The sequence below is a fragment of the Monodon monoceros genome, unplaced genomic scaffold (genome assembly GCF_005190385.1).
Source record: "Monodon monoceros isolate NGI ecotype Baffin Bay Population unplaced genomic scaffold, NGI_Narwhal_1 Super_Scaffold_10, whole genome shotgun sequence".
Classification (NCBI taxonomy): domain Eukaryota; kingdom Metazoa; phylum Chordata; class Mammalia; order Artiodactyla; family Monodontidae; genus Monodon; species Monodon monoceros.
Window position 1 is genome coordinate 46,728,158 of NW_021703766.1, and position 22,215 is coordinate 46,750,372.

General features: G+C 59.0%; 2 protein-coding genes across 2 annotated transcripts; one reads left to right on the forward strand and one right to left on the reverse strand.

Annotated features, from left to right (window-relative positions):
- The first annotated feature begins 58 nt into the window (after positions 1-58).
- Positions 59-18,508, forward strand: BCKDHA (branched chain keto acid dehydrogenase E1 subunit alpha). The gene is made up of 9 exons (XM_029243323.1): positions 59-188; positions 8,080-8,259; positions 8,368-8,454; positions 12,141-12,249; positions 14,217-14,378; positions 16,097-16,303; positions 16,403-16,544; positions 16,778-16,949; positions 17,998-18,508. Exons 1-9 carry the CDS (start codon positions 84-86, stop codon positions 18,166-18,168), a joined length of 1,335 nt encoding a protein of 444 aa, XP_029099156.1. The 5' UTR covers positions 59-83; the 3' UTR covers positions 18,169-18,508.
- A 218-nt stretch (positions 18,509-18,726) lies between these two features.
- B3GNT8 (UDP-GlcNAc:betaGal beta-1,3-N-acetylglucosaminyltransferase 8) lies at positions 18,727-20,747 on the reverse strand. Its single transcript, XM_029243329.1, has 2 exons — positions 20,653-20,747; positions 18,727-20,296 (listed from the first exon to the last, which is right to left on the reverse strand). Exon 2 carries the CDS (start codon positions 20,263-20,265, stop codon positions 19,072-19,074), a length of 1,194 nt encoding a protein of 397 aa, XP_029099162.1. The 5' UTR covers positions 20,266-20,296; positions 20,653-20,747; the 3' UTR covers positions 18,727-19,071.
- Positions 20,748-22,215: the final 1,468 nt, after the last annotated feature.

The window sequence follows — 22,215 nt, forward strand, 5'->3', positions numbered from 1 at the left end:
TGCTGGCATTTGCGTCAGGCTTATGAAGTGGCAGCCCCAAGCTCGCCTTTCAGGGGCGGATCGGCGAGGGATTGTTAGCCAAGATGGCGGTGGCGGCTGCTGCGGCGAGGGTTTGGGGATCAAGTCGAGGCTTGGGCCGGGTTGGCCTTCTTCTGCGGCGGTCAGGGGCTCGTGGGCTGGCTAGATCAGTGAGTACCTGGGACAACGGGGAGTTTTCTCCAAGGAGGTATAGGGATGTTTACGCTGTCTTCAGAGTGTGGGGGTCCCTCTAGGGAGTGGAGGAAGGGCTTTTACAGAAGGGGCAAGGGCTGGGAGAACCACTTGGAGAGGACACCCAAGGGAAGAACTTCCAGTTCCTTAGGAGGAGAAAAGCCAGGCAGCTCCTTTGTAACCCTGAAGGAGAGAGACAACTTGGAGAGAGCGAGGGAGCTTCTTATTAGTTGCCGCCGTTCCCCAGGGGAGGCCGCTTGGAGGACGCGGAGGGGGGGGAGGTGTGACCTTTCCTCTCGGTGGTTGGAGAAAACTGCCTTTGTAAGGGACAGACTTTCTTCTCGGTAAAGACTCCCCCGCTTCAAGGAGGAGAAAAGAGAGATCAGGTTTCCCACCAGGGGCTTTTATGGTGCCCTTTGCTCCAACTCTGATTTTAAAGTGAATTGCGTAAAAATGTCGTTTGATCCTGTGCCCCCGATAGAATGCCTTGTCGGTTTTGATGACTGTACAGAGAAGATGATCAATAAATATTTGTTGAATTAATGAGGGAGTGGGAGCGGGGGCGGGGGGAGAGAGGTCCAGACAGAGCACTTAGCCCACATTTCTTAGAAACACTTGAGAAATGCCTTGTTTCTTGTCAAAAGTGTTAGGTTGATGCTGCTAATTGCTAGCTCACACAGCAGAAATCTAGTTAGAAGCCGCTACTTAGGAGAGAGGCCGGGGGCTGAGAAAAGCAGTGAACTAAGATTTCGCACATAAGAGAGTCGTGGTTAAGAAGATGGGCTCAGGAGCTAGACCATGTGGCACCATGTCCCTAATCTGCCACGTTCCAGCTCGGTAGCTTTGGGCAAGGGACTGCTCCTCTCTGGACCTAATTTCCCTCTCTGTAAAATGCTAACAATGGCCACATCTTAGGGTTGTGTAAATTAAATGTGTAAAGTGCTAAGAACAGGACCTCGTATATGACGAGTGCAATCGGAATGTTGGCCGCTGTTGAAAGTGAGGGTGGAGGGAAGGGACAGAAACTGGCCTCGGAGATGGGGGAAGAAGAAAGGAGGTGACCTTGGGAGGGTCTGGGTTGGTGAGGGCCTTGGCGGGAAATCTATCAAGATCTTGTGGGGTTGGGCCTGACCGTCTGAAGCCCAAACCATTGGGAAGGGAAGATAGAATCTGTGGGAAGAAGCTCTAGCTAGGGAGAGAAATGGGGGCAAGAAGATGGGCTGGGAGTGAGGTGTGGGGACACCTGGGAGGGGAGTTGAAGCAGGTAATTTCCAAAGGGCTGCTGGAGCAAGATGGAGGTGGGAGAGTCCCTGCCTTTGGGCTGTTCTCGGTCAGTTTTGTTTTGTTTTGTTTTGTTTTTGAGCAGATTCCCCACCGCTGAGCTCCCTAGAGCCCATTGGTTGGGCCTGCGCGGTGGGGGTGGGCTGGACTGGGGCAGGAGTAGGGAAGGGTCATTCATGACTGATTAAATCGGCTTCCTTCCTGGCTCAGTCTCCTTGCTGCCCTTCACGCTTACTTCCCCTCCTTTTTTTTTTGGCGGGTTGGGTTGGGAGCAGGAGGTCTTTCAGAGTCTCTACGTTTTGCGTTTATATTTTTAGAGTCCCTGTTTTTTCTTCTCCACTTTTAAGTATATCACTTGTTTTTTTCTTTTCTTTTCTTTTTTTTTTTTTTTTTGGCCCGCGGGCCTTTCACTTTTTTGGCTTTTCCCTGTTGGGACACAGGCTCCGGACGCGCAGGCTCAGTGGCCGTGGCTCACGGGCCCAGCCGCTCCACGGCATGTGGGATCTTCCCGGATCGGGGCACGAACCCGTGTCCCCTGCATCAGCAGGCGGACTCTCAACCACTGCGCCACCAGAGAAGCCCCTCACTTGTTTTTTTCTTAAGATTTAAAAAGGAAATTTTTTTTTTTTTTGAGGGGAGGGAAGGAGTAGTAGCATTTAGTCAAAGATTTTGAGCCTGATCTGGTCAATAGGACTTTCTGTAATGATAGGAGTGTTCTAAATCTATGTTGTCCAGTACAGTAGCCACTAGCCACACGTGGCTGCTGAGCACCGGAAATGTGGCTTAGCGTGACAGAGGAATTGCAGTTCTCATTTAATTTTTTTAAATAAAATTATTTATTTATTTATGGCTGCGTTGGGCTTTTTCTAATTGCGTTCAGCGGGGGGCTACTCTTTATTGCAGTGCACGGGCTTCTCATTGTCGTGGCTTCTCTTGTTGCGGAGCAGGGCTCTAGGCTCACAGGCTTCAGTAGTTGTGGCACGCGGGCTCAGTAGTTGTGGCGCACAGGCTTAGTTGCTCCGCGGCATGTGGGATCTTCCTGGACCAGGGCTCGAACCCGTGTCCTCTGCATTGGCAGGCGGATTCTTAACCACTGCGCCACCAGGGAAGTCCTTGGCTAGTCTTAATGAAGCACTTTATCATTTATAGTGCCAACTGACACCATTATTGTATTTTTTTTATTTTTTTCATTATTGTATTTAATACTGCCATACTGCAAGGTATGTACTGGTAGTTTTCTTCTATTACAGGGGAGGAGACTGAAGCTCAGAGAGGTGAGGTCTGAACTTGGAGCTCCGGTCTCCAAAGCCTAGTCTCCTTCCACAGTAGCAGGCTGCCAGGAGGAGAAGGGGTAGGGCTTCGGTTCAGGCCTTGCAGCACCCTGCTTAGCCCATACATGGTGTGTATCATCAGACTGCCTGGGGCTGGTGGGAAGAGGGGGTGGGAAGAGCCGACCTCAGCCCCCACCATGCCCTCCCTTCGCTGCCCTTCAGCCCCACTGGCCGTTTTCCCCTTTCCTTGGATGAGCTCCTCCCACCCGGAGGCCTTTGTAGGGATATGGTCCTTCAGGTGTCAGGCTGAGAGTTCACTTCCTCAGAGAAGCTTTCCTGACCCCATGACTGGTCTCAATGTGTAAAACAGGGACAATAGCAGTACCTCCCTCAGAGAGATACGCTGAGGGTGAAAGGAAACAGCTGTTAGGAAGCACTTACACGTACATCCATGTGCTCGGTAAGGGCTCTAGAAATGGCGGCTGCTGCTTTCCCCCAGGAACAGTGAACCTGTCGCGGCCTTGACTGATGCAGGGAAAGGATGCTTCCCATCTTCAGTGGCTGGGGAGCTTAGTGCTGCTGAAGCTGCCGGGTCCCTGAGGCCAGAGAAAGCCTGATGCATGTCCACGCTTCCCTGGCCTCCCCAGCCGGATCCCCCTGGAAGGGGAGGCCACTGATGAAGTCACCGACACTCCCGAGCTGGAAGTAAAGCCAGGGTCAGCTTTGCACTCTTTGAGGCAGAGCGCCTCAGACTCCAGAGAGAGAGCAGGCTTGGCTGGCCTCAGCTGTCCTAGCTTCCGAGGACTCGGTTACCTGGCACCATCCACACAGCCTTCCCGGGCTGGACCCTGCTCTTCTCTCCAGCTGCCCTGTAGTGGGCAGGCTGCCTGGCTTCAGATGCTGACATCACCGCGCATGATCTCCCTGGGTCACGGCCAAGTCACCTAACCCCTCTGAGCCTCGGGGCCACCTGTGTGGTACGGAGGTGTGGTCATGGCGCCTGCTTCACCTGGGTACCGTGCAGGTTCAGTGAGTCACAGGCACCATACAGCAGGTGCCTGGTGCGGCGCCGAGGCACGTAGTTAACTGCTGTGGTTAACGTGCTACAGCCAGGTGGTCTCCAGGGTGCCAGGATCTCTCCTCTTGCCTCGGAGCCTTTGTCCTTCCCAAGGACTGACGTGTTTTCCCCCCAGCCTCTGCCTGGCTCACCCCTGCTCGTCCCTCAGGCCTCGGCTTCGCTCCGCCTTCTCCAGGAAGCTTTTCCTCCTGCATGCGATGCAGCTAGTGAAAGGCTTCCTCCTCGAGCTACGGCAGGTGCTTTATACCCGCCTCACCACCAGCCAGTGAAATAGAAACTCTTATTTCCACAAGGGGACGCGGGTTCAGGGAGACAGTCTCCTACCCAAGGTGACGTGGCTGGAAAGGGACAGAGCCAGGATTCAAACACAGGCCGCTTGGCTCTCCAGCCCTCATCCTACCCTGCCTGTGTGTTAACTAACCTCTCTGCGATCCTGCCTCCTCCGACATCGCCCCTCTTGACTATGACTTGTGTGTTCAGTGTCTGTCATCCGTCTCTCCCCATTGTCCCCAGCCCTCAGTTCAGGGCCTGACTTGGAGCAAATATTCAATGATTACTTGTTTGACAGCTACGGTCATCAAGTACACTTGTTAGCTAGTCATAGTTATCGAGTGTTTGTTACGTGTCAGGCACTGGGCTGAGCACTGTACACACAGGGGCTCTTTAAATCCTCAGGACCGGGCTTCCCTGGCAGCCCAGTGGTTGAGAATCCGTCTGCCAATGCAGGGGACGTGGGTTCGAGCCCTGGTCCGGGAAGATCCCACGTGCCGCGGAGCAACTAAGCCCGTGTGCCACAACTACTGAGCCTGCACTCTAGAGCCCGCGAGCCACAACTACTGAGCCCTCATGCCAAAACTACTGAAGCCTGCGCGCCTAGAGCCCGTGCTCCGCAGCAAGAGAAGCCACCGCAATGAGAAGCCTGCGCACCGCAACGAGTGGCCCCGTTGGCCACAACTAGAGAAAGACCACGCACAGCAACGAAATAAATAAATGCAGCCAAAAATAAATAAATAAATTTTTTAAAAAAAGCACTGTAAAAAAAAAAATCAGGACCATCTGTGAGATAGATGCTCATACCGCCCTTGGTTTACACATGAGGAAAATGATGCTCCAGGAGCTGTACTTACACTCCCGAAGGCAGCAGTCAGCTCAGAGTCCCTGCCCTTAACTGTGGCCCCGTAGGGAGTGGCTCGAGGAGGGGCCACCCCAGTACGTGTGGGGCAGACCTTGGCCTTCCAGAACAGGCATCTGTGTCCTGTGTGGTAGGAGAGAGCATGGCTTCAAGGCTTTGTGTAAATCTGTGCAGCTTCTGCCATTGTAGGTCACTGCCACCAGGACAAACCCACTCCCCCACCAAAAAGAAGGGAAAATGGGTGGAGACACATATTTCCTCTGCAGGCATTTTACCACCCACTCCCATCATAGAGCATTTCCTCAGGGCCAGGCACTGTGCCGATCCCTTTGGTAGCTCAAGGAATCAACACAGTAACCATGGGGTAGGTACCACCTTCATCTCTACAGGCCCAGGAAGAGTGGGCACGGCCAAAGCCCAACTCCAGGGTACAGGGGGCATCAGTGTACCCTGACTGTAGCCCTCCAGCCTCTGGAGGCAGACAGTCCTGCCCTGACACCAGGGTTTGTTCGGAGCCCCATGACCCTGTCCTCCTGGCCCCTGGCCTCCCGTCCTAGAGCCCCTCCCCAGATGGCATCTCTCGTGTCTCAGCCTCTCTCTGGAGTGTCTGCTGGGGCTGCGGCCTGGAATTACAATACAGTCTTGAGATGCAGTCAGCCCTTCTCCCCAGCTCCTCTCTTCCCCATCTTCCCAGGGTGCCAGTCAGTTTCCTTTTTCCCATTTCCTGACCCTAGATTTTGGTTTTTTTCCTCTTTTACCAATTTTTGAGCATGTAACGTGTCCCGTGCCTTTGCTGAACCCTTCGTGTGCCTTAGGAACTTTTTGCAGCAGCCCTCTGCAGCCTTTTCGCAGATAAGGAAATTTAGAGACATGGTGTTTTGCAGAGGGCTGTGCAGTGAGCTGCGAAATTGGAACCTAGGTCATCCAGGTCAGTCTGATTCTAACTAAGCCAGTGAACTTAACCGCTCATTCATCCGTTCGGTCAGTAATTGGCTGTTGAAGTGTGTGTTCTGTAAACCAATATGGACATGCTTCTTGCCTCCCTGGAGCTTGTGATGTGTGTGGGAGATACACATGAGAGGAATGGATCCTCTAGGTGAGTGGAAGGGTCCGGCCGCGTGAGAGCTCAGAAGGCGGAAGCACGGTCTGCAAGAGTTGGGCCGCTGCTGTGCTGTTGTCAGGCCTGGGCCCGCCCTGCCGTTGGGAGTATAATTTCCTTTATATCCTCACAATCACAAATGCAGATAAATGCACACAGGTACACATTCCCCTGCTGGAACCTGGGAAGGCCTCTTTGCCGCAATTAAAGGAGGGAGGGCGGGAAAGGAGGGAGGGCGGGGAACACATTTGAGCACCCATGTGTGAGCTCCAGCTCACGACAAGCCCAGACATTCTTCTTTGGCACCTATTGGAAGTGAAGCCACAGTTACTGAGCTGAGAGGAACCTGGCGACCGGTGGAAAGTAAAGATGCAGATGTGTGCCAAGTGGGCCAGCAGTGGCAGCTGGGGTTCGGGGCCTGGGTTTAGGGGTCTGGGTGTCAGCCCTGCCCAGGTTGGAAGCCCAGTCCTGACTTATCTGTTTTAGCCCTGGGGCCTGGTGCAGGGCGGTTATGTTACCTGCCTGAACCTGGGTTTCCTCGTCTGAAGGGCAGCAGTACATACTCTGCCTCACGGATGTGCTCTGAGGACTCGGTGAGGGTTCTGCGCGCGGACCTCAGCCTGGTGCCCGGCAGAGGCTTACTCCAGGGGCACTGTTGCAGTGCTCAGCCTAGTTCAGGGCGTTCTAGCTCAAGTGCTGAGAAATGGAATTCGTTCCCCTCCTGGTGCACGTGTAGGCTTCTCCCGGGCTTTCCGCAACAGGCCTCCTCTCAGCCGGGGGGGCCGGGGTGTGATGCTTCCCATGAGACTCCTTCCCAGGTCCACAAGGGGCATGCCATTGCTCACCTTTTGCCTTTTGTGTGTCCCGTTACCCCAGCTTCGAATGCTCTTTCCCTGACCCCTAGATATCCTTCAGGTCCCAGCTCTCATATCACTTCCTCAGGAGAACCTTACCCTCTTTCCACTCTGCTCTCACCCCATGGCTTCTCCTGGGAGAATACGCGTCACCCTCATCCGCTCGGCGTTACTTGTTGAACCCCTGTCTTCCTTGCTGGGCTGCAGGGACAGGTGTCTTGCCTCGCTTACGTCCCCAGAACCCAGCACAGGCCGTGGAACGAAGCAGGTGCTCAAATATTTGTTGAATGAGTCAGTCTGGGCTCCTGAACTGGAGTGGAGAGGGTGGTAAAGTGTGTGGAGCAGTTTGCCAGGTGGTGGGGAAAGAGGCCTTCTGGTACAGAGAAGAGAGCAAGAGATGTGGTGGTAGAAACGATAATCGGCATCTTTTTGAGCCTTTACTATACGTACAAGTACTCTGCTCGCCGTTTTATACACGTGATTTTGTTTGAGCCGCGCAATGTTTCCATGCGGTGTTCCCCATTTTACAGGTTGAGAAAGGGGAGACTTGAAGAGGGGAAGTCCCGTTCCCATGGTCACTCAGCAAGGGATTTGAACTTGGCAGGCTGACTCTTAAGGGCTCACAGACATAAGCTCTAAGCTGGGTGGCCTCCTTGTGGGTAGAGGGGTCAGTAAAGAGCCCTTCTGGCTGACTGGAGGTCGCTGTGCAGCGGTGTGTGTGTGTCTGTGGTAGCCGTGGGAGATGGAGAGGACGGGGTAGCGGCGGTCAGCCCTGGGGAGGCCTTGAATGCCAGGGTGAGGAGTTTGGGCCTCTGATAATAATAGCTACTGGTTCTTGAGCTGCCTGCCACTCTATTAGATTATTTAACCTTTACAGCAACCCTGTGTGATAGATATTATGATTTTTCACCCCAATTTTACAGCTGAGAGCTGAGACACAAAGCAGTTGTAGGAGCTTGCCCAACGTGTGACACACTGGGAAGGTGGCCGAGCCGGGATTCAGACCCTGTGCATCGGGCCCCAGAGTCCACCGTGGCTGTGGTGGCTTAATCACCAGGCCGTGCTGCCTGCCGCTGCGGGGTTGAGCCTGCAGAGCCTCTGCTGCTCCTGACATGGATGTCTGCTCCCCCCTCTCCCCCGCCTTCTCTCCGCAGCATCCCCAGAGGCAGCAGCAGCACTTCTCGTCCCTGGATGACAAGCCCCAGTTCCCAGGGGCCTCGGCGGAGTTTATAGACAAGCTCGAGTTCATCCAGCCCAATGTCATCTCTGGGATCCCCATCTACCGCGTCATGGACCGGCAGGGCCAGATCATCAACCCCAGCGAGGATCCCCACGTGAGAGGCCGCTTCCCCCCGACCCCGTGCCTCCATGCCCAGGCCCCTTGCCCGTCTCCTCCCCTCTGGTCCCAACTGGCCCACCTATGCCTGTGCCTCCATCTGCAGCTGCCCCAGGAGAAGGTGCTCAGGTTCTACAAGACCATGACGCTGCTCAACACCATGGACCGCATCCTCTATGAGTCCCAGAGACAGGTGCATGGGCACGGGCTGGGGAGAGGGGCATGGGATTACCTGAGGTCCCCCTACCTGTGTTTGGGCCAAAAGACAGCTCCCAAGGAGGCGGGAGTGCAGTGGAGAGCCTTGTCTTGAGGTCCCTAGAGTTCGTGGGGCTCTGCTGGGGCTCTGGAGGAAGAGAGTGGGAGGGTCCTGCCCAAGGGCAGAAGGGTGGACCAGATCACGGAAAGCCTGCTGTACGCCGGGCTGGGGGCTTAGCTGTGCTGGGAGAGGGCAGGCAGGAGAAGACTGGACTCCCCTTCCTGTCAGGCGCTCGCAGTCCTGAGAAACAGGGTGGCTCTCGGTGCTTCCGGGAGTGCCCGTGTCCGCTGTGCTGCGGTGGGACACTCAGCTGTGTTAGCATCAGCTGACAGAGACCCAGTCAAAGCAGTGTCAGCGAAGAGGGAATTGGGTGACTCGACTAACTGCAGGTCCATAAGGCCCTGTTTCAGGCACAGCTGGACCCAGGGGGCTCAAAACATGTTTTCAGACGTGTTTCTCTCTCTGAGTGTCTTTTCGGCTCTCCTTTGCCTTGGCTTCCTTCATTCTCAAGCTGCGGTGGTCTCTGGAAGCTCCAGATTCACGGAGAGGTGGCAGAGAAAGAGTTCAGGGTACGGGCTCTGGAGCTAGACTGCAGTTCGAGTCCACATTCTGTCACTCTCTAGCTCTGTGGCCCTGGAAAAGTTGCTTAACCTTTCAGTGCTTCAGTTTTCTCGTCTCTAGCTACTTTATGGGGTTGCTGTGAGGATTGATGGTGGCCTGTGTAGTGGCCTTAGGAACAGTGAGACTGGCATTTGTCATGGATACCAATCTTGCAATTATTATCCTTTCTGTTTAGCAGTGGAAAGAGAATGTCTGGTCCCTAATGTTCCAGCAGAAGGCCCAGAGCTGATGCTTACTGGCCAGGCTTTGGTCACAGAACCCCCCTGGAGCCAGCCCATGTGATTGACCGGCCAAGCCGGGGCCACGTGCCCATCCCCAGGAACCAAGGGCGCAGAGGCCTGGAGTCCATCCCTCCCAGGCTGCGGAGACGGAGAGCAGGAGCATGGGGTTCCTGTTAGGAAAGTGGGAAGAATGCTGGGCAGGCTCGTCCTCAGGAGTGGGGATGGGCTTGGCAGTCTGCACTTGTATCAGGCCCCCAGGTGACCCCACTGTGACCCCACTGTGCACTGAAAGCACGAGGCCCACTGAGAACAGTTCCGAGCAGATCAGGCGGGCAGCCAGCTCCCTGGTTCTCTTGCTCACAGGAGCACTATGTGTGGGTTCTCCACCTGCCCAGAAACTTCCCTTGGCTCCTACCGTCCACAGGATCAAGACCTGCCCTTCCTGTCCACCCCGTCTCCCATTCACTGTGGCCTGGGCCATCTGCTCCCCTCTGCATGGCCTCAGTACCAGGCCACCCCTCCCACCCTCTCTCACATGGCTGGGCTCCTTCCTGACCCCTGGGTTGTCTGCGCAGACGGGGGCTTTGGAACCTGGCAGACGTGGGTCCAGTCAGAAATGTGACTTTAGGCAGGTGATTTTTCTTGTCTTTGCCCCGGTTTCTTTAGTGTATTAAAACATAGAAATAATGAGAGAACCCACCCCACCCCACCCGACCAGGTGAGACCTGGCATGTAAAGCCCCTCGCCCGTTGGCTGACACAGGGAACCCCCAGTAAGATCAGCTCAGCCATCAGGTTTCAGCCTTCCTTAGCTAGGGTTATCCCAGCAGCCCCCCATCCCAACAGAAATAAAAGCAGTAGTTTAAACAGATTAATAGGTTTTTTCTTTTGAATGAAAGAAATGTGAAAATAGGTGGTCGGGGCTGGTATGGTGGCACCACAATGTCATTGGATACCCAGCACTGGCCTCTAGCCTCCAGGGCCCCTCATAAACCAAATGGCTGCTGGAGCCCCCTCTGTCATGTCTCGTTCCAGGCAGGAGGTAGAAGGAAGGTGGAAGGTCAAACATGGCACCGCCCAGCTATCTCCCCACACCCACATTTATAGAACTTTCCAGGCAGTCCCACCAAAAAACATCACACGTTTCATCGGTCACTCCCAGCTGCAAGGGAGACTGGGAAAGTAGTCTTTTAGTCCGGGCAGGTGCTGTCTGTGGTGGAATGAGATCTGTTAGCAAAAAGGAAGAGGGATCTGCCCCTAGCCCAGGTCCTGCTTCCTCAGGGGGCCCCCCCTCAGGCTCCTCGCCACACCAACCTCGACGGCCCTGCCAGGCCCTCAGCACCCAGCATCCGCCCCACCCATTGCTTTCAATTGGCTCCCCACTTGGAAGAAAGTGTTGTTCATCTGTGGTTCCCCCCCTGCGACAGGAGGCCCCTGTGGAACACATGAGGCCTGGGTGCAGGGCATCCTGCAGCTGCTGACCCGGTTGGCTCCATTTTTACCTTACATACAGTCCTGCTTACCTCCATCTCTGTGCCAGGGCTCCCGGATCTCCAGCCAGACTTCACCTCTTAGCCCCCGATCTGCTTGGCTTCTCACCCTGGGTGTCCCTCACCAAATTCAGCCCATCCAGGCTTGAGCTCAGCACCTTCCTCCCGGACCTGCTCCTCTTCCGCCCTTAGGCCATTTCTCAGTGACGGTACAGCCGTCCACCCATTTGCCCAAACTGGAGACCTAGTGGTATTCCCTGTCCCCTCCCACCCCCTCACTATCCCTTTCCCCTTTCATTCACTCTGCCCTTAGGTATTTAGTTAGAAATCCATTCTGCTGCTCAGTACCACCGCCAGGAACCCAGACTTCTTTTCTGCTTCACCATCGTGGGCGACTTGGCTTTCGGCCCGTGCTTCTTGCCTCACGTTCACAAGATGGCTGCCACAGGTCCCGGCTTCCTGGCTGTGTGCAAGCCTGGAGGGAAGGCGTGGCAGCAGCTGCAGTGACCTCTTCCATCAGGAAAGCAAAAGCAGAATTCCGCTTAATTCTCTGCCTAGAGCTTGTGTCCTGTGGCCGCTTCTGACTGTAAGGGAGGCTGGGAACATACTTTTCCAGGCTCTGGGATTAGGGGGCTCAGGAGAAGGGAGTTGCCCTGGGCACCGGTGTAGCGAACCAACGGGGGCTGCCGCTCCCTGCACCGCTCACTCTGCTTCTCAAGACTCTCGGTCATCCTCTCCCTGCCGCCTGCCACCACCAGGCCAGGCCGCGCCCCCTCCCACCTGGCGCTTGGCACTCGTTCCTGTCTCCTCCATCCGTTCCCACGTGGTAGCCTGAGAGACATTTTTAAAACATCTCTCCCCTGAGAACTGTTGGCGGGTTACCGTCGTCCTCAGGGTAAAGTCGTTCCCTGCCTCTCTCTCCCTCCTCGTCGTTCTCCACCCCTCCCACTTTGTGTCCCAGCCCTTCTGACCTCATGGCCTTTCTTGTTCTCTCTGCCTGGAAACCTCCACCCTCCCTACCTTTGCTCGGCATAGGCATTGCTCCTCGATGCCCCTCCACAGTGGGGCGGGTACCCCTTCAGCCCCCATCACGCAGCCCCCTCACCCTGGCTGTAACCAACCTGGCGGTTCCTCTGTGAAGGCAGGAACGCCAGCATGGCCTGGCCCAGAGCCGGCCTCCAGGAAGCACCTGTCGAATCACAGAGTAGTCGGAAGTCGGTCAGTGCTCGGACGTTTCTCTGGCATTGCCCAGTCTAACTGAACCTGCCCTCTGGGCCCTCCTCCACCCCCAGGGCCGGATATCCTTCTACATGACCAACTATGGTGAGGAGGGGACGCACGTGGGGAGTGCAGCAGCCCTGGACAGCACGGACCTGGTGTTTGGCCAGTACCGGGAGGCAGGTACGTCTGCCCGTGGCCCGGCCCTGTGGAGCAGGTGCCAGGGACCTGGGTCTGTGGTCCCCATCGAGACTAGTCAGGCCCAGTCCCTCCTGCTATGAAGGCGAGGCCCACATCAGTTACCAATGTGCTCTTCTAGGAGCGGCACCTTGCCAGAGAGGCCTAAGGGTGCTTCCCCTCCGCGGAGGCCTGGCAGTATTGTAGTTAAGAGCCTGTGCTCCTGACCATTCCATGCCCTGCTGGTGACCAGTTGTTCGATTTTGGGCAAGTCACTTCCGTTCTCTGAGCCTCAGTTTTCTCATCTTTGAAATAGAGGTTATGATGGGATGGCAAGCCCTTGTGCTGTGGGGCTGCCGCGAGCCTGCAGTGAGGTCAGGCCGAGAGGGCCTCTTTCCAGGTGCCAGTATCCTTCAGATGGGTGGGCGTGTTCCAGCCTGGGAGTAGCTAACTTCTGAGTGAATGAGGGAGAGGCTGGAAGGAGCAATGACTAGGAATAAAGAAAACGGATGAGTGTTAAGGAGAGACTGGGGGTGCAGGAGTGAGCCCGGGGAGCTGAGGGTGGGGGTCCACAGCAGTTGTTGGTATGGGGCCCAGCGGGGGAGCCAGGTCTGACCCTTCCTCTCGGGTGCCGCACGACCTTGGGCAGGTTGCTTGACTGCTCCTCGCCTCAGCGTCCTCATCTACAGTGGGAGACGGTGGACCCCCCCGAGCCGGTTGTTGAGGGGTTTCAGAGGGCAGATGACGTAAAGCCCTCAGCACGGGGCCTGGCGTGGGGTAAGCGCTCCCGGGACCAGCACAGCCTTCCAGTCTGCTCTCAGACCATCTACTGTCTCAGCTGCACCAGACCCCCCACCCCGCATGCTCCAGGGCTCCAGATGCCCTGTGATACTGTCCGTGGTTCTGCGTCATTAGGTTTGCCTGGGCACTGGGCCGTGAGCCAGGCCCCTGCCATGTTTGCTAAGCGCTTCCCACTGTTTCTGCTGAGGGGATCTCTCTGGGGAGGGCTCCAAGCAGGGCCTGGAGCGAGGGTCCTGGAGTTACGGGCGGCCGCTGGGCTCTGCACATGGGGGCTGTTTGGGCCCCAGCCGCCTCTGCAGGAGTGAGCCGTCCTGCGCCAAGGGTCATGGAAGGCCCTGCATCCAGACAGCTGCCGAGGCGCCTGTGCGGGGCAAGGAGGAAAGGCAGGCCCCGCTTGTCCCAGTCCTGACTGGGCAGCTACTCCCCATGTGACTCTGTGTCTCCTGTGAAGTGGGGAGAACAAGGGCACTGAGAACGGTAGCGCTCACTGAGCTGTCCTCAGTGCTGGAAACCCTGGAGCCTGTGTCGGTTCCCCTCACAGCAGAGTGGAGGCCCCTGCCCACCTCCCACTGGAGCGGCCGCAAGGGACCCCCACCAGCCCCACCAGCTGTGTGAGCCAGCTGGTGCGAAGCTCGCGTCAGAGAGGTGCGGCCTTGTGGCGCCTTTGATGACGAGGTGGGCATCCGCCGGGGTTTTGTTTGAAGAAAGGATTTTACTGCCATGAGCAGGTTTGAACATTTCCTCTCTAGTCCACAGCTCGTGAGCACGGCCCATACTTCTTTTTGGTTCATATGATGATTTTTTTTTAAGTAGATGAATTAGTGGAAACTCTTAAAAATCAGGTAGCTTCCCCTCCTCTCCCCTAGCGCCCCCCCCAAAAAAAAAGCACACTGGATTGCTCCTTTTGAAAAGCTGGACCATCTGGCCTCTCTGAGCAGAGGTTAGTTGGTTTGAACAGCAGCCGCCGTCTTGAGGCAGGCCTGTGCTTTCTGCTCTGCCCGCCTGCTTCCTGCACCCGCCTGGCCCCTATAAGCATCCGAACGCGCCTTCCCTGCTGTAGGACAGTCAGCAGAACGGGTCCCGGGCAGGAAGGGCCTGGCCCAGGGGCCCGCACAGGGTTGGCCTGTCCCGCACACCACCCGCCACGGTAACCCTGCCTTCTCCTGCACCAGGCGTGCTCATGTACCGGAACTACCCCCTGGAACTGTTCATGGCCCAGTGCTACGGCAACGTGAGCGACCTGGGCAAGGGGCGCCAGATGCCCGTCCACTACGGCTGCAGGGAGCGCCATTTCGTCACCATCTCCTCTCCACTGGCCACGCAGATCCCTCAGGGTGAGGATGCACGCCCTGGGCCCCCGCACACACAGTCTGACGTCGTAACCCTGCTCGGGCCCTAGCCTCCTCCATCCCTTCCGGGGGCTTCCTGGTGGCGCCACGGTCCTAGCGCCGGTCTGGGCTCTAGACTTACACGACCCCTCTTGTCTGGGACCCTCGCAGGAGGGCTCTAGTGGCGTCTTCGCCCCATTCGGCAGGTTTGAGCACAATCACACTGTCAGTTTCTCACGCTTGTGCCCAGCCCGTGTCCCTTCACCGGCACAGCCAGCTGCGTGGGACTGAGCGTGTGCCAGCTTCCTTACTAAAGGTCACCCGGCAGGTAGCAAGAAGAGTAGGCACTCAAATCGTGGACCATGTGGCTCCAGACCCTGGGTTCTCCACCCCGGCCCTGCCTGCCTCTGTCCCGAGTGACTCCCCTAAAGCTTACTCTGCAAGTCCACAATGCTTAGCGCAGTTGGTGTGGCTTCTGTTAAAGGGGACGGACTGCTTGTGAAGCAGACCCGCCAGGGGCAGGGCTGTGGCCGTACGGTGCAAAAACAGGGATGTGGACAGCCCCCACCCCCCCGCGCTGTGGAGCCTGCACTCGGTCGAGGGCCAGCGACACACGAACTGATGTGCACAGGGCTTAGAGGGCCTGGCGCGCCAGAGGGCCCCGGGCACGTTCGCCCGGCGTGTTCTATTTGGGAACAGGAGCGGTTTGTGTCTGAGGTGGGAGGCGGACAGGGCAGCTTTCTGGGAAGAGGTAGCATTTTCACTGATTTCCATTTCGTAGGCTTTCCATAAGGTGGGGCCTGGCCCTCATCTTCCATTTGGGTGACCAGTTAAGTCACTCAGCTGGCCAGTGTACGGAGTCCATGCTGTGTGCTGGGTGCCATTCTAGGTGCATTGAACAGAGGCAGCAAAAACCTCAGCCTTCCTGGTGCTGACACTGGTGGGAGAGACGGACAATAAACAGGATGAAGTAACACATGGAGTATGTCAGGGGTGATAAGGCCCACAGGGAAAAGTAAAGCTGAGAGGGAGTGGTTCTTGATGGGGGAAGGTGGGGACAGGTGTCGTCAGGTGACAGTACAGACCAGAAGGTGAGAGAGGGAGCCACTCGGGATGTGGAGGCGGGTGCCTGCTCGGTGACGTGTCTGAGGTGCCAGGAGGAGCCAGTGGGGCAGGTGTGGAGGGAGGGGTGCGCACAGGTGGGGCCTCAGGCTGTCGACTTTTGAAGACACTTTGACCCAGAGTGGACCCGAGCTGGGGGAGGGGGAGGAGTCTGCTGCAGAACCACCTGCCGGCTCGGCTGCTGCCCTGAGGGTAACAGCTTGGGTGGGAGGAGCAGGGGGCTGGGGAGGAGGCTGCTCGGGCCAGAGGTGGGGCTGGGACCACCAGGGAGAGGTTAGGGAATGGGGAGAAGGGGTCGGATTCTGGCTCCGTTTTGAAGGCCGAGCGGGCATGGGGGCGTGACAGAAAGTCAGGAGTCAAAGATGCTGAAGTTCGTGGCCTGAGCAGTTGGAAGGATGGAAGGATGGAGCTGCCGTCAGCCGAGGGGAGGCGACTGTGGGCGGGGCAGCTTCTGGGGGAGGGGGAGGGGCGGCTCAGGTGTTTTCTTTCCCCTCAGAGCCTGGCAACAGCTAGCCTGAGGGCCGGAGCCCCGGGTTGGGGTGCGAGGGTGTGGACGCGGGGAGGGTATGAGTGCAGGGAGACGCGTGTCTCTGCTCCTGCAGCGGTGGGGGCAGCCTACGCGGCCAAGCGGGCCAACGCCAACAGGGTCGTCATCTGTTACTTCGGAGAGGGCGCGGCCAGTGAGGGGGACGCCCACGCCGGCTTCAACTTCGCCGCCACCCTCGAGTGCCCCGTCATCTTCTTCTGCCGGAACAACGGCTATGCCATCTCCACGCCCACCTCGGAGCAGTACCGCGGGGACGGCATCGGTACGGGCCCTGCGCCCTCTCCTTCCTCCCCTCTCTCCCCACTCCCTGCTCCTGTCTCACCTGAGCCCTGGGGCCTGACCTGCCTCCCTGTCCCTACAGCGGCTCGAGGCCCCGGATACGGCATCCTGTCCATCCGCGTGGATGGCAATGATGTGTTTGCTGTGTACAACGCCACCAAGGAGGCCCGGCGGCGGGCCGTGGCGGAGAACCAGCCCTTCCTCATTGAGGCCATGACCTACAGGTGGCTGCCGTCCCCCCACCACCACCCTGTCGGCCCCCAGCCCCAACCACTGCCGTCCTCAGCACCTCCCCCACGTTGATCACCGTCCCCGCGGTACAACCCCACTGCCCTGCACCGTGTAGCCCCTTCCGGCCTTTATTCCATTTCCCCCCTTCTCCCCTAGTCCACCCGTTCCTTCCTGACCTTCACCTGAGGGGCGCCAGCCTGACCCTGGGTCCCCCTCCCGCTGGTAGGATCGGGCACCACAGCACCAGCGACGACAGCTCAGCGTACCGCTCAGTGGATGAGGTCAATTACTGGGACAAGCAGGACCACCCCATCTCCCGGCTGAGGCACTACCTGCAGAGCTGTGGCTGGTGGGACGATGAGCAGGAGAAGGCCTGGAGGAAGCAGTCCCGCAAGAAGGTGAGGAAGGGCCACCCTCCGTTGGAAACCACCCCAGGGGTCGTGTTCCGGGATGGTGTGTCACGGAGAACCCTGGAAGGATGGGGAGGCTGGGGGTTGGGGGCCATTGAATTGGCAGTCTCGGGGATAACCCTGGTGATGTCTCTAATGTCATGATGCCAGGACACGTGCACCTCAGCCGTGTTCTGCCCTCAGCTCCTTCGCCTCTGAAGAGGGATACTGGGGTACCCACCTCAGGAGCTTGTCTGAGGGTTTGCATCTGATCCAGATGGGGTGTAAGTGTCTGCCAGGGTCTGTGCACTGCCCTCCTCGGGGCCCTGGTCGTCAGACACCAGAAGCACTGCGGCCCAGTGGGCAGGGCAGACCCTGGTGTCGGGCAGCATGTGCTTCCTGGCTCTGCCCCTGACCACGTCATCGTGGGCACGTCCCTTCTCTTTGTGCCTCGGTTTCCTCACCTCTGAGCTGCCTGCTTCTCGGGGCTGCTGAGAGGCTGAACCGATTCCACACTCTTAGTGTAGTGCCTGGTTCTGCTAAGGGTAGAGATGCTGGGATTTGGGACATCAGTTGTCACCACTATTTTTTTTTCTTTTTAATTTATTAAATTTATTTATTTTGGGCTGCCCTGGGTCTTCGTTGCTGCGTGCGGTCTTCCTCTAGTTGCAGCGAGCGGGAGCTACTCTTCGTTGCGGTGCGCGGGGTTCTCATTGTGGTGGCTTCTCTTTGTTGCGGAGCAGGGGCTCTAGGCGCGTGGGCTTCAGTAGTTGTGGCGCGCGGGCTCTAGAGCGCAGGCTCAGTAGTCGTGGCGCACGGGCTTAGCTGCTCCGCGGCATGTGGGATCTTCCCGGACCAGGCCTCGAACCCTTGTCCCCCGCATTGGCAGGCGGATTTTTAATCACTGTGCCACCAGGGAAGCCCGTCACCACTATTTCTGTTGTCCACGTGGGAACTTGAGGCTCAGGGGGCTTAACCCCTTGCCAGGATCCCACAGGTAGGAAGCAGGTTCCTGGGTGAGAGGTCGGCTGCCTGCCCACTGCCACTTGTCCCCCAGGTGATGGAGGCCTTTGAGCAGGCCGAGCGGAAGCTGAAGCCCAGCCCCAGCCTGCTCTTCTCAGATGTGTATCAGGAGATGCCTGCCCAGCTCCGCAAGCAGCAGGAGTCTTTGGCCCGTCACCTCCAGACCTATGGGGAACACTACCCCCTGGATCACTTCGAGAAGTGAGGCTACTTGGCCCATCCCCACCTACGTCAACTCTGCCTCTGAGGGCAGAGGTGACGGGCAGGATGCTACCCCCTTCCCCTGACAGCTCCCTGCAGCACACTCGGGCCAGGGCAGCACTTGGGGCGGCTCCTGCCTCTCCATGCTGTTAACATTGGTAGGGCCTTGGTCAGCCTCTTCTTCGCCTTTAGTTACAGGGTCTTCTCCCAGGGGCTGGGCAAGGGCACCTCCAGGACTGGAAGCCTCTCAGGGCTGGGGGTGGACGTGGCAGGTCAGCCTGTGGAACTTACTCAGAGTGAGAGGTGGTCAGCAGGTAGTGAATAAACTATGCCTCTGCATTTGGCTTCATGCTACCTCTGGTTTCTGTTTCCTGGAGTTTGGGATGTGGGAGGAGAGGCCAGCATGACTGGTTTGGGACCACCCCTGCTTCTCCAGTTGAGATAAATAAGGCCAAGGCTGTTGAGCTATCTTCTTCCTCCAGAAACTTTTGCAAGCTGGAAGGTCAGCTTCAGCAAACAGGATGGGGGTGGGGTCCTCCGGAGATGGCCTCTTGTCTCCCATAGAACGGGTCAAAGCTGGTGTCCAGCAAGGTGACCAAGAGGCCATCGGAGCCGGCCTTGCCCAGTAAGGGTGGGGAGAGCATCTGGTGTGAAGGTCAGGGTGCAGCTGAGCTTTGCTCTGTAAACTGCCTCAAGGCCCCGTAGACAGAGACGACGACTCCAGGCCTCAGAAACTGAAAGACGGAAACAGTCTGTCGCCTCTTGGGGAGGCCCAGGGAGGGCTCAGGCAGCCTCCATTCCAGGACCTCCTTCCTCGCACCGAGGCCTAGAAAGAGAGGCTGAGCAAGGGGCTGGCGCCAAGGCCCAGGCCAGGTCTGCCCTCCCCGCCCCTCCCCACCTCCGAGTCTCAGCACTGGAGCTGAGGGTCCCGCAGCTGTTTCCAGAGCCGGACGCTGTCCTGGGGGCTGAGGGGCCGCACCAGCAGCAGGTCACGGAAAGCACAGGGGTCAGCAGTGCGGCCTGCCGGCCAGGCCGTGAAGAAGCCTTTGTGGGTCCTGGGGGCCAGGCCCAGGGCTTGGAAGCACAGGCCGGTGTAGACATCATCGAAGGGGAAGGGGGCCACGCGGGCTGCCGCCCGCAGCAGCCAGGGTGCCAAGCGGCCCGCGATGATGTAGCCGCCCCCACTTGCGTAGGCTGGGTAGCCGCCTTCAAAGAAGGACCCAGGCACGTAGAAGGGTCCTCCAGGCTTCCGGAGGGGCTTGGCCTGGGTGAAGACCTCACCCAGGTAGAGGCCACGGGCCGTGCTGGGCGGCAGGGCCCGCAGGTGGTCCAGAAGGGCGGGGACGCGCACGAAGGCGTCATCCTGGGCTTGCAGGATGAAGCTCACGCTGGGGCAGTGGCGGCCCAGCCAGGCCAGCAGCAGGAGGTCCTTGAGCGTCTGGTTGAAGGGGGCGTCAAGGAAGTCCCAGAGCAGCAGGTCGCTGTAGCGGCGGCTCTCCCAGGCCACCAGGGAGCCTAGGTCAGGCCTCCCCTCGCCCGCCGGGGACCCCAGCAGGAAGAGCAGCCGGACCCCGGGAGCCGGCCTGCCCCACGTCTCCCTCACGGCCTGTCGTTCCGCAAAGCGCCCTGGTTCCGACTTGACGGCCAACAGCAGGTAGGGGACGTCGGGGTCCTCGCAGCTGGCCACCTGGCCGCCGCCACCCCTGGGCAGCCACCGTGGGAAGCTCCGGCAGGCTGCCGACAGCAGGAAGTGGCGGAGGTCCTCAGGGTAGGAGGCGAAGTCGGGGATCTCGGCCGCAGCAGCAGCTCCCCAAGCGCGGCAGCCCCCCACCTCAGTGCTGTCCCCACCGGGCAGGGTCCCCAGCCGCCACTGCTGCTGGTTCCAGTAGGCCGAGGGCAGCGGGTCAGTCTGGCCCAGACGGGCCGAGAGGTTGGCCGGCAGGGTGGGCTCGGGGCTGGCTGGCGTGGGGCCTGGTGGGGTGCTGCGGGGTCCCGGGTAGGCCTTCCCCAGCCGGGGCTCGGACGTCCACTCGATGTACACTTTGAGGCCCAAGAGTGTGAGCAGTGCTGACAGGCAGAGAAGGCACTTGGGACAGCGCATGACCCGGCCCAGGAAAGGGCAGCTGCGGGAGCTGCAAAAGAGCCACAGAGGCCTTTTGGGGTGCAGGGGCGGGCCCTCGGGCCCTGCCGAGCCCTCCAAGGCTTCTCGTAGTCTCAGACCCTAAACCAGCCCTCCACCAACGACCCTGTACGAATCCCTATTCTACTCGCATTCCAGCACCCTGTTCTTTCCACTCAGCCCAGCTCCTTCTACTTTCGTAGAAACCCGGGAGGCTACCTATTCCCCATCCGCACCCCAGAGATCAGGGACTCCACCATTCCAACCTCCTTCTCCCCCCACTTCATCCCCCTAACCAGGAGTCAGTATCACCGGGGTCACCTCCTCGCCCGACAGTCCCCACCCCAGGCACGGCTCCCTCCCCTTTACCTCTGGGTCCGGCTCTGGCCAGCTCCAGCGCCCTGGGCCTTGGGCCGGCCCTCTGCCCTCGTCCGGCAGCGCTGGTGTCTCCAGCACTGTTGTTCTCCAGCCCAGCCCAGCCCAGCCCAGCAGGTCTGCGGGAGGCTGGGAGGGCCCCAGGGGCCGGGAGGGACCGGGGCGGGGCTGAGGGAGGGGGAGGGGGAGGGGGGAGGACAGGAGGCAGACCTGAGGGATGGGGCTGTGGCGTGTTGGGGCTGGTTTTCTGGTGAGACAGCGGGAGAGGTGCAGGGGTGGCTGCAGAGACCGGGAGCTGACAGGCTGGGGAGGGCAGAACCAGGGGGCCTGGGAGAGAGTCCGAGGGAGGGTGAGGCCGAGGGGCTGGGAAGTGTCAGAATGGCCCAAGGGCAGGCAGAGTCCTAAAGTGGCCTGGCTGGAGGCCAGGGGCAGGGCCTGGCCGGGGGAGGAGGGTGTGTGTGTGTGTGTGTGTGACTGTGCTGAAAAGGGCATGGGTGACCTTGCCAGAGGTGGGGGTGTGTGGCCCGGAGTCAGGGTGGGGATGGGGAAGGGGGCTGGTGGGGAGGAGGGGATACAGGCAGAGACCGACATTGCAGAGAAAGAAGAGACAGCCAGGGAGACCCCGGGGGCAGGCAGGGAGGAGAGACAGGCGGCAGAGATTCAGGAAGGCCCAGAGGAGAGAGCTGCAAGAAGAGAGAGATGGGACGGGAAGGTGGAGACAGCTGGCGAGAGATAAGGGAAGCCCTTGTGGGGGAGGGTGGAGAGATGTGCAGGGGCAGGTGGAGGGACGACGGGGTGGGAGCAGAGAGCAGGGAGTCTGCCAACCGAGCCAGAGCCAGGCAGAGGCAGCCAGACCCAGAGAGGAGCCGGGGAGGAGCAGATGGAAGGGGGGGGAAGGGGGGGGCCAAGCCAGAGGGCAGTGAAGGGGGGGCATCAGGAGCCCTGGAGCCACGCTGACCCCCGTGCCTCCTCCGTCCTTCCCTGGTCCCACACGCAGGCCCTGGCTCTGCCACGCCCTGAGGCCCTGGCTCTGCCACGCCCTGAGGCCCTGGCCCTGCCTACAGCGGCATGGTGATTCCAGGGACACTCCCATCCGGCCCCCCCCCCCCCCCCGGGACTGCCGGTGTTTCCGTCGCAGCCCTCCGGGGGCGTCTGCTGTTTGGACTGCATCAGCTGTCTGGGGTGGCAGGCAGGGGGGGCCGCCTCATACCAGAGCTCCTGGAGCCTGGGCTGGGACGCAGGGCCCCCCAGTGAGCCCGGCCTGACCCCCTTCACCCCCACCCGGGTTGGGAACTGCCCAGATCACCTCAGGAACCCTGTCCTGGCCAGGGCAGCAGCAGCCGATCATCTGTCTAGCTGATTCCCTCTCCCCAGGATTGAATAATGGAGCCCATGGGACCAGATGGAGGAAGAGGGTATGGAGAAGGTGGGAATACTGATGGAATAAAAGCCAGAGTGGGCTGGGGCCGGGCCCTGAGAAACCTTGGAAGGGGTCTCCAAGCCCTCTTCCCCCCAGGCCGGGGTGGGGCGGTCCAGGCCCCCCGACTCTTGGCTCAT